Source organism: Stegostoma tigrinum, chromosome 6 (assembly GCF_030684315.1).
Source record: "Stegostoma tigrinum isolate sSteTig4 chromosome 6, sSteTig4.hap1, whole genome shotgun sequence".
NCBI lineage: Eukaryota > Metazoa > Chordata > Chondrichthyes > Orectolobiformes > Stegostomatidae > Stegostoma > Stegostoma tigrinum.
In genome coordinates this window covers 59,372,737-59,387,648 of record NC_081359.1, presented here as the reverse complement: position 1 = coordinate 59,387,648, position 14,912 = coordinate 59,372,737, and the positions used below count along the sequence as shown (strand labels likewise).

The window sequence follows — 14,912 nt, the reverse complement described above, 5'->3', positions numbered from 1 at the left end:
ACAGGTCAAAGAGGCAGGGATGGAACCAATAAAGGTGAGTGTAGGTGGGGAGTTAGGGAGGGGATAGCTCAGTCCAGGGAGGACGGACAAGTCAAGGGGGTGGGATGAGGCTAGTAGGTAGGAAATGGGGGTGGGGCTTGAGGGGGGAGGAGGGCATAGGTGGGAGGAAGGACCGGTTCGGGAGGCGGGGACAAGCTGGTCTGGTTTTGGGATGTGGTAGGGGGAGGGTTTCCACCACACTTCCATGATCCGTGAACTGGGTTTCTACAATATCTTTGTTGACAGCTTTTCATTTTCTACCCACTACAAAATCAAACTTACTGAAACTTGGGTGTTTCTGACCTGTTCTATATTAATGCCCATTCCCTGCCACCCACCATCCTCATTCTCACTTCCTGGTCCTTGTGCATTGAATCTAAATTTTTTATTTGCATTTTCAAATTCTTTTGTGTACGTCTCGTCCCAGCATTAGTGGTAGAGCTTTCAGCTACTTCAGCTATGATTTTTGGAACGCCTCTCTAAACAGTTTTACTTTTGCTCCCAGCTTCATTTTGTGTTTCTAGACCTATCTTGATCATCGAGCAGTTTGTCTTTCATAGAACATAGAAAAGTACAACACAGTACAGGCCCTTCGGCCCACGATGTTGTGCCGTGGAATAATCCTAATCCTAATCCAAAAATAAAATAACCTAATTTACATGCCCCTCAGTTCACTGCTGTCCATGTGCATGTCCAGCAGTTGCTTAAATGTCACTAATGACTCTGCTTCCACAACTACCACTGGTAAACTATTCCATGCGCTCACAACTCTCTGGGTGAAGAACCTCCCTCTGACGTCTCCTCTATACCTTCCTCCTAACACCTTAAAACTATGACCCCACGTGGCAGTCAATCCTGCCCTCAGGAAAAGTCTCTGGCTATCGACTGTATCCATGCCTCTCATTACCTTGTACACCTCGATCAGGTCACCTCTCTTCCTCCCTCTCTCCAGAGAGAAAAGTCCAAGCTCAGTCAACCTCTCCTCGTAAGACAAGCCCTCCAGTCCAGGCAGCATCCTGGTAAACCTCCTTTGCACTCTCTCCAAAGCCTCCACGTCTTTCCTATAATTGGGCAACCAGAACTGGACACAATATTCCAAGTGTGGTTTCACCAGGGTTTTGTAGATGTGCAACAAAACTTCGCGGCTCTTAAACTCGATCCCCCCTGTTAATGAAAGCCAAAACACCATATGCTTTCTTAACAACCTTATCCACCTGGGTGGCAACTTTGAGGGAGCTATGCACTTGAACACCAAGATCCCGCTATTCCTCCACACTGCCGAGAATCCTGCCTTTAATCCTATATTCAGCATTTAAGTTCAACCTTCCAAAACTCCGTTTCGTTCTAATTATCCAGCTAAAGTTTGTCTGTTTTGTTTTAGTATTTCACCTATAAAATGCATTAGAACATTTTCTACTTTAAAAATGCTATCTAATGTTCTGTTAACTTATTTACAGATACGGCCGCAATGTCTCAGAGTGTGCTGACAGGAATGGAGAATTCAGCTGCAAGTGTGCTAAAGAGGGCTGTAGAGTTAGACAATGAGTCCCGTTTACAGAGTTCATTGGTTTGTTATCAGGAAGGAATCGATCTTCTTTTGCAGGTTTTGAAAGGTAACAAAGCTTCTAACATTCTCTTAGGGATTTATGATAATAAAACAGATTTACCAACCTTATTTAAACTCTGGAACATTCAATAAACAACAATTCTTTTCCCAAATCTCAAAAATAATCAAGCTCACCCATGTGTTGTCCAGTGCACATGCTGTGTTACTAAGTCATTAAGTGATTTACCAGATATGACATGAATAGAAATAAAACTAATGTAAAGAAGTGGCGCTGCAGCTGAATTAACTTCCCTGAATAGGGAAGGAAACAAATTAGCCTAACATTCTACTGCTAATCACCCACTGGTGAGCCCTGCTAGAAAGTGTATATACTGGTATCAGTAAAAATTCACCCTCCATGTTCTCCATTGTTGAAATGCCTGGTATCACTCAATGCTTGGACAGTACCAAAGCGTTCATGTTGTCTGTGCAAAAATATTTCGGCAAACGACATCAGCCTCGACTTGACAGAAAAATATATGAATTGAAAATCAGAGTACTGCAGATGCTGGATATTTGAAACTAAAACAGAGAGAAAGAAAATCAGTAGACAACATCTATGTCGTGAGAAAAACAAAGTTAACATTTCAGGTCTATGACCTTTCATCGGAACTGGTAAAAAGTAGCAGTATAATAGTTTTGAGGAAGAAGTAGGTAAGACAAGGACTAAAGGAAGGCTTTAGAGGATGGAGAACAAGTGATTGAATGACAGACAATTTAGTCTTCCAAGGACAAAGTTAAAGGCGATGGGGCAAGAAAACACCATCTCACTGAAACAGTGCAGCAGGCTAAGGACAGATGTCAGCATAACAGCTAGTATTAAGCAGGCTTAATACTCCAGAAGCTTGGAGTGATATGAACCAAACAAAAGGAGAAATATATTTATGTTTGAAGCACACGTAGTCATTTGTGATCCCGAAGCAGTTTGGCTTATGTTGTGAAAAAAGAATGCAGCATACAAGATGCATTTTCGTGCTGTATTGATTCTGTTATATATTAAAAACTGGCAAGCTAAATAAAAACTTTTGTTTGTTTTGATAGCAACAAAAGATGACACAAAAAAAGTCTACTATCGACAGAAGATTAGTACCTACATGGATCGAGCAGAAGTAATTAAAACCCAGCTGAATAAGCTCAAAGAAGGTAGTTGAGTAACCTGCTGAAAGGCATGTTATAAATATAGTCAAAAATTTACATCTGCCGTTATGCAGATATTAAATGTCAGATGTAAAAATATCAATAATATTCTACCTTTGCATCATCTGTAAATATTTTAAATCTTGACAAATCAAAATGGACAATTCATTGTTTGGTTTAGTACTTTTTTAAAACACACCATATTGACTAGGAAAATCTGTATTTGATTTGTGGTCTGTGCTGAAGGGACTAAACAACATTGGATTCGTTGTTGGCTAACTAATGAAAGAGAAAAAATAAAATACCGACAGCGTATTTCTCCTTCTTGGTTCCAGCTGATGGTGCTGGTGCTGCTATTATGCACTGGTCAAATAGATAGATAATGTTGATGGTGGTGGATGCGGTGCCAATTATGCAGGCTGATGAACTTCCTGAGTAGTGTTGGAGTTACACTGATTAAGCAAGTGGAGAGTATTCAATCACACTCTTGTCTTGTGCCTTCATAGAAAGTACGAGTGGAAGTAGGCCATTCAGCCCTTCAAGCCTGCTCCATCATTCAGTGTTATCGTGGCTAACAATGCAATTCAGTACTCTGTTTGCACTTCCTCCCCATATCCTTTGATCCCTTGAGCACATTAGAATGAGTACTTCACTGTGATGTCTCCACAGCTGATTGAGGAAGATTGAGGGATTCTATGACTAAGCTATGCCCAGGTTTCTGGCACTCAGAGCACTGTCAGAGATCAGGCACTTGGTCAGTCCCAGGCAGGAGATCCCTTTGTAGGAATGATTAAAAATGTCACGTTAATGCACAGGCAGACTCGGTGAAAGCAGTTTGTTGGAGATACTTGCAAACTGACTTGAATAACGGAGGGCTCCATCAATTTATATCTGTTGCTACTAGTATTTGCATATCTGGCTGCTTCCATGAAGACATTAGCAGCTGTCTTAGAGACCCAGGTCCAGCACACTCTGTCTGCTGCACATGCACACAAAACTGTATTCCATCATGCTCGACCTTGGTGCTTAAACCAACAGAGGGCGAGTGAGGTCACCTCACTCCAGGTGACCCTCTCCCACTTGTCAAGCTCACACATGTATTGGCCAGCTCACATTCCGTATTACTCAGTCATGAAGTGATTCACCAGGTATGACCTCATTCCAGGTGTTCTTCTCCCACTAGACAGGGTGGTGCCACGTGCATCAAGCCAGAGGAGGAAGAACACTTGAGAGACAGTTGGGCCCTCCAACTCCACTCTGCCTGCCACCCTCAACCTTGAGAGTTTATAGCAAGGAAGATGAAACTGCGTCTGGGCAGGGCACAGTCAGCGTATCTGGGGCCCCCCCAGCTACAAAGATCCTTGGCGTTACCCACCCAAAACTCCGAGTCCTACAGGCTCTCTCCAACCCAGCTGTGGACTCTAGGACTGCACCCTTTTTGTTTTAAAAGTCAAATTCAAATTTTTAAACTGCAATGGTGGGATTTGGTTCTGCAAAATATTATTCTAGATATCTGAATTCAGAGTCATAAAATTGCCTTTATTATCTAAATCACCAAAATATATGTTAGAAGATTTGTTACCTTTTATCACTTTCAAAACAAGATGGATTTCTTCTTGGTAACTTACTACTTGGAGTCAAGATGACAGTACTAAAAAGTGATAGCTGTAGTAATGTCCACATTTTAGCCAATAAAAAGAAGTTCACATTCACATTAACAAGGAAACTGCTACAAAAGTTGAAAATATGGCTTTTGGAAACTATATTTGTATGCATGAGATATTTTCCAAACAATTTTACCATATAAAATCCATGTTTCCAAAGTATCATCCTAAAATGAAACTCCTGTGTTGTAGTCAACTATGTTGCATATAGAATACTTCATTGGAAATATAGAAGTATATGTGCAATAATTGTAGTGCTTGCTGTGTAACTAAATTATTGAAGAGTTACGATTTTTTTTGTACAACCTTTTGTGAATTATCTGTATTTCAGAAGGCAAATATCACGAGCAGATCAAAATTGCAGAAGACACTACTGGGTTTAGTTATGAAAAACTATTCAAACCATATTTGGACCAGTTTGTTACTGAAGTATGGGTGGAAGATCCTTACATCAGGCATGTTCATCAGGTGAAAAGCAACCTAACATGCCATTAAAAAACTGAGTGCTTCAATGAGTATTTTTGGCTTAACTTCAGTTTGTTGGCAAGACTACGAATACTGTCATTTTGTTACTAACAATCTGTCAGATGCTAGTGTTTTCAGTTCAGGTGCGTTAAGGAAGGTGCTGTTTTATATAGAAGCCTAGTGTTTTACTCAATTTACCAAAAAGGGGATCAGTAAGTTTAGTTAGTTTAGTTTAGTAAGTTCGCTAGGACAGCTAGTATGCAGTGCAGAGTGATGTTAACAGCGTGGCATTAATTGCTGCATCAAATGAGTTTACCATGAAGGACTCTTCTTCTCAACCTCTCCCTTTACCTGAGGCTTGGTGACCCTCAGGTTAAACCACCAGTAGTTGTGCTTCTCTAAGAGAGCAGCCTCAGATGGTTCTCTGTGGACCGTGACAACTTCACGTTACTCAATTTACCAGACACAGGATAGTTACAGGACCAAATAGGGTAGGCTCAATGTAATCTGGACAACTAATAAATGAAAGGAGGTAAGGGACTATTGATTTGAGAAACACCAGTTTCCAAATATATAATCAAAACATTAAACTGTTGAGATGAATGTAAACTAAAATTTTGAAGCATACAGTTTTCAATTTAATGAAAGAGAAATCTATCACTGTTTTTAAAAATTTATACTTCATACTGATTTTGTAACATTTTGTTTTATAGCTATACAACTTCTTGAGATTTTGTGAGTTGCTTCTAAAAGGACCTTGCAAAGTTAAAACTATCCATCTACTGACTTCTCTTGACAATGTAGGTAATTTATTGTGGATTACAGTGTGACTACTGAAAGACTATTGTCAACAACACATAAATTCAGTATAAGAATTGCAACTCATGGATGCTGTAATGTGTTGGAGTATAAACAATGTCTCTGATGTTAATGTTGACAATGCTTATTTGTGTAGCTTTTATAATTCATGACAGTGCATTTGTATTCCCTCAAATGCTTTGCAAACAGAATAAATCTTAATTTAAATATTTTTCACCCCACGGACCACTTCACAATCAGTGCTGTATCAATTGTGATGAGTTGGTGAACAAAGAAAAATAACCTGGGGAGGGAGAACCAAATTTCACCAGTGAAGAATTATCAGTGGATTTTTATTCTTGTGGTGTGGGAACTACACAACTTCTAGTAGAGGACCGGAGAGCAAATTTTGCCCTGAATTTTCCGATTATGGCTGTGGTAAATAATTCAAATTAAGTTGCTATTTCGAACTGGAACCTTGAAGCCCCAATGTGCCCATTTATGCACAGTACTTACATGTGAAGTTTAAACATCTGATTGCAGGCTTTATCTTTTCTCAGCCAGATTGCTGCTTGATTCCCTACAACAACCTCGAATAAGATTGCCATAGCCACACAGGCTTGAGCTGTTTGCAGCTTGTTTAAACCAATCTAATTTGGATTTTTTGTTCACTTAACCAATTATTTTTTCTAATCAACTTGTTCAGAGATGTTATTATCCCCCTCTGGAACAGGTGGGACTTGAACCCAGGACTCTTAGTCCAGGGGTAGGGACACTACCACTGTTGCACAAAAGGGCCCTAATGTAGAGCTCTTCCTATCAGGTATAAAGCCTACTTGGGTGTGGCTTTTGAGAAAAGCAGCTAGAAAATCAAAACCTCCAGGTCGACAGTAACCTCAATACATCTCGCCACTCCCCAGTACAGTACAATCTTCCTGACAATACTCACCCTTTCCCCATTGAGACCCATAGGCTCTAGGTTAAAATGGGGAAATGGCCATTTTAAATTGCAGCCAGTAATGAGCCTCCAGCTTTACTGCTGACTGGAAGATAGTTGTAGCTAATGCGCACCCTGGAGAAGAGATGTTTTAATCGCCTTTTCCAAGATAATAAAATGTGAGGCTGGATGAACACAGCAGGCCAAGCAGCATCTCAGGAGCACAAAAGCTGACGTTTCGGGCCTAGACCCTTCATCAAGCCTGCTCTTTCACCAATCACTGAGACGTCTGCAAGCCTTGGTCCATTCAATGAACTTGCAATTGATTTGCATGTAATGTGTGAGAGCAAGAGAGGCCTGGCAATTCTTATGCATTACCTAGCTACGCATTCCTTTGGCTAACCTTCCTATCAATCATCTCCCTACTCAGTTATGGAGAGTAAATGCTACAAATGGACATCATTAAGGAAAAGTGAGAAAATAACTTCAGGAAATGCCAAAAGCAATTGATTAGTTGTCTTCATAGAACAGAATCATAGAATCCCTCCAATGTGGAAACACGCCATTTGGCCCAACAAGTCCTCACCGCCCCTCCGAAGAGCATCCCACCTAGACCCGTTCCCCTACCCCTGTATTTCACACATCTAACCCGCCTACTCTAAACATCCCTAGGCACTATGGGCAATTTAGTATCACCTAAAGGTGGAATTGAACCCAGGTCCTTGTCGCTGTGAGGCAGCAGTGCTAACCACAACCACCGTGCCGCCCCAAAGATTCTAAGAATAAGCCTGCTTTATTGTAAGCATGCATCTGGGAATGTTTGCTCATGTTTCATTGCTGATTTTATACTATTCGTGAACCCAACATGTATAGTATGCATAAGTTCCCTCTTTCGTGTATTATAGAATGGTGGTAACTCGCAGCAGATCAGTGGCCTTGAAGAGATAAAGCAGTCATTACAAAGTTATGGGGTAACATTGGAAGTGAACCACTCCTCTTCGATTCATGACCGAGAAATCAGGTAGTTTTTTTATAGCATTGTATTTTATTTAATTTGAGATTATTATTGTCATCTCAAGCATTATTCAGGTTTTGTTCAAATATTAGAATTGGCTGTTTTCGACATGCGTAGTTTTCAAGTCAGGGCGATGGGACTCCATCACACCTCCAAAATGCTTTTAAAACTATGTTAGGATTGGTTCTCTCAAAATTAAATTTTGATCCTGCTATTTCTACATCAACAAACATTGATATGGCACCTTGTATGTAGTACCATGTCTCAAGGCACGGAAGGAGGCAGAATCAGATTAATTATGATCATGTTGGATTATCCAAATCAGATCATGTTCCTGCTTTGATCCCTTTAGGCCAAGAACTGTATTTAACTCCGAATTGAAAATATTCAGTGTTTTGGCCTCAATTGCTTTCGGAGACAGAGAATTTCAGAGGCTCACCACATTCTGGGTGAAGAAATTTCTCATCATTTCAGTGACTGTGACCCCCGGATTCGGACTGCCATTTCATGGGCATTATCTTGTGTTATGTTTACCTTTTGTTTATCTTGTTTAATCCTGTTTGAATTTTATAGATTTCTGAGATTTCATGACAACCCCCCACCCACTCCATTCTTCTAAACTCCAAAGGACAAAGTCCTAGCTCATTTAGTCTGTCTTCATACTTAAGTACTGCCATGCTAGGAATCTTGTAAGCCTTCACTGCACTCCCTCCACGGCCAGTAGATCATCCCTCAGGTAAGGAGACCAGAACTGCACACAATACTCCAGGTTCAGTCTCTAAGGCCCTGCACAATTCCAGCAAGACCAGCACCTGTATTTGAATCATCACACAAGGAAGGCCAGGGCATCACTTGCCCTCTTTACAGCCTGCTGCACCTGCATGCTAACCTTCAGCAACTGAAGTTCAAGGACTCCAGGGTCTTGTTGCATCTCCTTTCTCAATTTATAACCTTCAAATAATAATCTGCCTGCTTGTTCTTGCCACCAAAACGAATAACCCCACGTTTATCCATATTATACTTCAGCGACCATGCATTTGCCCAATCAACTGATCCAAATCACACTGAAGCATTTCTGCATCCTCCTGTCATGAGGAAGGACGATATATGCTAAATGTTACAGTTTAACCGCATATGCAAGAAGATAGTTATAGAGTCATACAGCAAGGAAACAGATCCTTTCATCCAACAAATTCATGCTGAACATAATTCTAAGCTAAATTAGTCCTAAGTGTCTGCTGCAGGCCCATACCCCTCAAAACCATTTCTATGCATGTACTTATCTAAATGTCCTTTAAACATTGTAATTGTACCCACATCCTCCACATCATCAGAAAGTTCATTCCATACATGAACCACCCTCTATGCAAAAAACATTTGCCTCTTCTATCTCTTTTAAATCTCTCTCCTCTCACCTTAAAAATGTGTCCGCCAGTCTTGAAATTCCCCATCGTAGGGAAAAGATAACTACCATTAACTTTAACTTTATCTATACCTCTCATTATTTTATAAACTTCTATCAGGTTGCCTCTTAACTTCCTATATTGCAGTGGAAAAAGTCATAGCCTATCCAGCCTTTCTTAATGACTCAAACCTTCCATATCCAGTAACATCCCAGTAAATCTCTTCTGAACCCCCTCAGCTTGACAATATCCTTCCTATAACTGAGTGACCAGAACTGGACACAGTGTATCAGAAGAGGCCTTGCCAGTTTCCTGTACAACCTCATCATGACTTCCAAACACGTCTACTCAAAGGACTGAACAATGAAGGCAAGCATGCCTTTTTAACCACCCTGTCGATATGTGGTGCAAACTTCTTGAAAGTTGATTGTTCTCAAATCTAAAGAAGTGGCAAAATCTGTTTGCAAACCATTTAAAGGAAACTTGTAGACCTTCATTCTGTGGAATTTAGAAGAATGAGAGGAGATCTAATTGAGGTATATATGATACTAAAGGGGATTGACAAGGTAGACATAGAGAGGATGCTTTTTTCTCATGTTGGACAATCTAGAACGAGAAGTCATAGTTTTAAGATAAGGGGTAGCAGATTTAAAACAGATGAGGAGAAATTGCTTTTCTAGAGCTCAGGACTCATGGCAGAGTCAGTAGATCGAAGATGAACTCTCTTTCAGCTATATCTTTTTATTGCTTTTATTCAAAATGGTGTTGGATTGTGGTGACAGTTGAAGTTTTTCACTGTATTTTACTGTATTGTTCACTGTAGAGTACAAGTGACAATAAATCATAATTCATTCAGTCATTGTATGAGAGACATAGAGTTCTTCCCAGCTGAGTGCTGGCACAGTTTTGACCACCACACCAGTTATGTCCAAGTATTACTTAGTAGAGGCAAGCAGGCAGACAATCCTTAAACTTTTTGAATTCAGTATTTTGGACAGAAAAATAAGTGAAAGAAAGAAAAAGACATTTTTAATATTGTATTTCAGGCATACATTGAGAAGCAAAGACATCTCAAAGTTCAGGTACACAAATTTTAAAAGTAGGAGCTTAAATCAATAAACCTATTAAAAGCATTTGGGACCCTAGGACATGAGGACTTCAAGAAAGTATAGATGAGATTTACTACATTGTTACCAGGGATTGCATTTACATTGAAGGATTGGAGATTTTGTGCTTGTTTCTTTGGAGCAGGGAAAGCCAAAAGGAGGTTCGTTATATGTATTTGAAATCATGAAGAATTTAGATAGTTCATCATTGTTTCAACTATTTCTAAGGAAGAGCTAATACCACAAGGCACAGATTTAAGGTCACTGGCAAAGAACATGAAGAGAAATGTTTTTAAGCAATGATTTGATAGGATTTGGAACACACTGCCCACCAGAACGGCAGGTACAAATTCAGTAGCAGCCTTTAAAGGGGAAATTAACAAATGCTTGGAGGAAAACAAATCATAGAGATGGGGGCCACTATATGGTTTCCTGAGCAAATGCATGACTGACCTCTTCCCTCTGCTGTGCTATTCTGTGGTTCACTTGAACTTTTTTTTTACAATTCCATTTGACTTGTGTACAATGCAATCTTTGACATTGTTAGAAATCAGTCCAGTAACCTTTCGTATGATGTCCGTTGATTTATACTGATTGTTCCATTAGTATAAAGCAACAAACCTGTTGGCTTTGGCTAGTTTCTCTAGATTCTTAGATACTTGTTTAATTTTTTTTACAACATAGCAGCTTTAATTAAGTGCAATTCTTTATATTCCATTCACAAAACTTAAAAGTGAAATAAAAATCAGATTGTTTCAAACTTCAAATATCCTTTTTTTTAATGCAACTCCTTTGTTCTCTTATAGAATGACTTAAATGGAATATGAACATTCAGTTTCCCAGTAGGTTTCTGGAGTTTTTTCAAGTGTAAAGTTTAATAGCTCTTTTACAAACTTAAACTTTCATGTTTTGTTTTGTGAATGTATTTATATAATGATGTTTAAGGAATGCATAACACTTGATATTTTGAGAACATTTCAAGTGTCATTATTGCCAGCTGTGCATGTTTCTTCAGAAAGCAGTGTTTTTTCTAGAGTTTGAGTAGATATTTTTCCTGTGACAGATTCAACAATGGATGGATGATCAAGATTGGAAGAGGACTAGATTACTTTAAAAAAACACAGGTTTGTTTCAGTTAAAATGGAATTTCTGATTTTACACTGCTGAAAAAAATTAAATCCAAATTATTAGTTTTTTGAACAGAATAGATCTACAAACTGGCCAGTTTAGCTCAGTTGGCTGAATGGCTGGCTGGTTTGCAAAGCAGTGTGATGTCAACAGCGTGATTCAATTCCTGCACTGGCCTAAGTTACCATGAGGGACTCTCCTTCTCGATCTCTCCCTTTGCCTGAGGTGTGGTGGTTCTCAGGCTAAATCACTACCAGGCAGCTCTCTTGAATGAGTCCTGTGGTCTGGTAAGATTGTGGCAACTTGACAATCACCAGATTAATAATGCAAAGGACCAGGCTCTGGGAACATGAGTTCAAATCCATCATTGGCAACTAGTGGAATTTAAATTTAAACTAATAAATCAGAATTACAAAGTTGGTCTCAGTAATGCTTTTGTGAACTACTCTCTGATTTAAAAAAAAACATCTGGTTCACTGGTGCCCTTCAGGGAAGGAAATCTCCACCTTTAATTGGTTGGGTTGTTGATGCTGAATTGTCCTCTGAAATGGCTTAACAAGCCACTCAGTTCAAGAGTAGTTAGGGAAAGGAACGAAATGTTGGTCTTGTGGTGATACCCAAATCCCATATAAGAATTTTAAAAAGAGAGATAAGGTAGAAGAATTATTGTAAGTAACTAAAACAGTGATCAAAGATGTAGGTTTTGTGGAAATGTTTGAATATGTGGAGATGTAGCAAACCCAGGGCATTTAAGAGCTGTATCTCAAAGTACTAGAAAATGGCAGATGTTTCAACCACCAGTGATGATTTTGGCACAAGGGGGCAGGAAGTTGGCGATCTGGCTGGAAAATGTTGCCATTATAAGATAGAACAAGACCATAGCAAGATTACCAAGCTTTAGGATTTTAAAATTGATGTATTGGTTGTAAAAAGCCATTGCGAACAGAATTGTCCAGGTTGTGCAACGAATGGCAATGGAATGAGACTGTGCATAGTACTGATAATATTTGTGCACGTGATATAATTTTAAAGATTGGAAGAGAAAGTGGGATTGAGAGGTCAGAGATATTGACAGAAAATTTAAAATAAAACTCCAGCACCAACTAAATTCTACAGGAATGAGATTCTGCACTTGTAAAATTTTCAGGTCTGAGAGATTGTTTGGCAGAAATTCTAACTAATAAGGTAGTTAAAAATTTACTTACACCTTAAAATGCAACAGCATGTTTTCTGCTATGTTTTGTGAGTAACTAATAAGTTCTGCAGTATCTCACCTTCACTGAAAGAAAAATTGAAACTGCTGGAAATACTCAACAGATTAGACAGCATCTGTTAGGAGGGAAACAGTTAACATTCAAGGTTTGTGACCCTTCAGTTTGATAAAATGTCCTTGACCTGAAATATTAGCTCTGGGCTGAATCTTCCATTTCTTTTGGCAAGTCAGAGTTGTGTTGAGTAATTTTGGAGAGTTTGTCGCCACCAGGTGTACCAAGGTCGCTCGTCGTACCTTACCAAACAAGCATCATTAATTACCTCTCCTGCCCCATGGCACCCCTCCCGTCCGATTTCTGCCTCAGCTTACCATGCATCCTTTCCACAACAATTTGCCACTCCAGCAGATATAAAGCCATAGAGTCATACAGCACAGAAACAGACCCTTTGGTCCACCAGTGCATGCCGACCATAATGCCAAGCTAAACGAGTCTACTTGGTAATGTCTGGTCCATATCCCTCCAAACATTTCTTATTCATGTACTTGTCCAAATATTCTTTTAACATTGTAGCTGTACCTGCATCCACCACTCCCTCTGGAAGTTCATTCCACACATGAACCACTCTGGGTTAAAGAAAATAACCCCTTACGCCTTTTTTTTCAATCTCTCTCTGCCCTAAGAGCAGCATCTCTTGCATTCGAGGCAGCTTTAAAGTACAGCCTTGCACCCTGACAAGCATTGGCAATCTTGCATTACCCTTCATTGAGGATGTCATGACACAGTAGTCACTAAGCCACAAAATATAGCTAGGGTGTCTGACTCTTCTTCTCACATGCAACCCCATTCTGTCATCCTCCATTGCTGTTTAACCACCACGCCACACACTTTACCTCCATTTGCTACATTCTGATTAAACTCTCACCAAGCCAGTGCCATACCGTCTCTACTGACAATGGTAGGGAAGTAAATTGGACAAATATAAACACAAACATGAGCTTTTACATACAGAACACAGAAGGGTGCAAAAACAAAGCCAACAGAAGCTGAAAGTCACCCCTATAATGCCAATAAGATTTAGGAATCATGACCAAGAACGTGAAAGGAGATGTCATTGATGTCCTTTCTGGCAGGTGGTGATCATCTCAGCTGATCTCTGACATGGATAATAGCAGTTTCCTTCACCCTAGTGTCCTTGTTCTGCTCCGTAGAAGACTAATCCACCCTTCTGCGTCCACAATATTGCTTCAGTGCTTGCTCCAATTGTGCAGTGACCAGCATGCCATGGTGATGCAACACGCTCTGTATCTATACTGATGGCACCCTCAAGACTGGACCAAGCTGCAGATCCTCATCTTCACAAGTCCTGTACTCTGTTCCACCACAGCCCTTATTGAGGCATTGACAGCATTATATCTGCAAAGCAGGGCCTATCATTCTTGGTGGAAAGACGGGCAGAGAAAGGGCAAGAGAGTTTTTTTGATGCCAGAACTGTTATTGAAGGCGAACCCTGTAATGAGGTCTGAGCAGACTTTATCGTCCAGTGATCCATGTTGGACGCAGATAATGGGGCCATGTCTCTATTAGACATCCATGTTCTACCTCAACACATGCAGAAACCTGAGCATACTATGGTAGCTGAATGACCACCATATGTCAGCAAGAATGAGCTACACCATCCTTCCAACCTTACACCCACATCAGTCACTGAACCTGACACTACAATGTGACACCTACAGTGATAGTGGAGGACTTAATCTTGCATGGTTCGTGCTCAGGCTCTTGGAAGTTGCACTGGCCTTTAATAGCATAATTTCTGATAATTACCCTAATATTGAAATGCCCAGTTTAAATTTGTATGCACCAATGGCATGTATTTAATTGCCATTGACCATTATCTGACCCCTAAGCACCCTCAAACTGAATGCACAGAAATTTGGTGATGCAAAGATAGTAAAACTAGTGTTGCTGCAACTTAAAATAAACAGCTTCATGCTTTGGTCTCCACCATCCAGCAAACAAGGATACTGTATTTTCAGCCATCAAGTTGACACATGTTGCACCCACCCTGGCACAGTTCCAGCTACTTTCTATTAGCATTTGCTTCTAGACAAGGGTGCGTAATGGCTGGCACCACAGATCATACTACATACCATCCGCTTTGGGTTCAGCCTTTACACTAGGTACTCAACAACCCATTCTCCCAATATGAAGAACCACCACATTGAAAATTTTGTACAACTGCCCCTCAGCCCCAGCATTACACCTTGCCGACGGCCATCCTGCTTCTTTAAGCTCCATCTGCAGAGGCCACAGTCAGTTACCCCACACTGTAGACGACATGCCCTGTGATGTTGTTCAGAAATCACCCCCATTCAAGTTGAGAGTCGCTCTGCATTACCA

The 14,912-nt window shown here is 40.2% G+C and overlaps 1 protein-coding gene across 3 annotated transcripts in view; it reads left to right on the top strand.

Annotated features, from left to right (window-relative positions):
* The window catches only part of mitd1 (MIT, microtubule interacting and transport, domain containing 1), a 35,636-nt gene that overhangs the window by 10,472 nt on the left and 10,252 nt on the right, over positions 1 to 14,912 (top strand). For 2 of the 3 annotated variants that reach the window (XM_048533441.2, XM_048533440.2), the window contains exons 2-7: positions 1,497 to 1,652; positions 2,687 to 2,788; positions 4,778 to 4,914; positions 5,625 to 5,711; positions 7,552 to 7,667; positions 11,234 to 11,294. In XM_048533441.2, the coding sequence (XP_048389398.1) occupies positions 1,508 to 1,652; positions 2,687 to 2,788; positions 4,778 to 4,914; positions 5,625 to 5,711; positions 7,552 to 7,667; positions 11,234 to 11,294 (648 nt within the window). In that variant the 5' untranslated portion in view covers positions 1,497 to 1,507. The remainder of the gene's footprint in view (positions 1 to 1,496; positions 1,653 to 2,686; positions 2,789 to 4,777; positions 4,915 to 5,624; positions 5,712 to 7,551; positions 7,668 to 11,233; positions 11,295 to 14,912) is intronic. The other variant, XM_048533442.2, reaches the window with a different exon arrangement.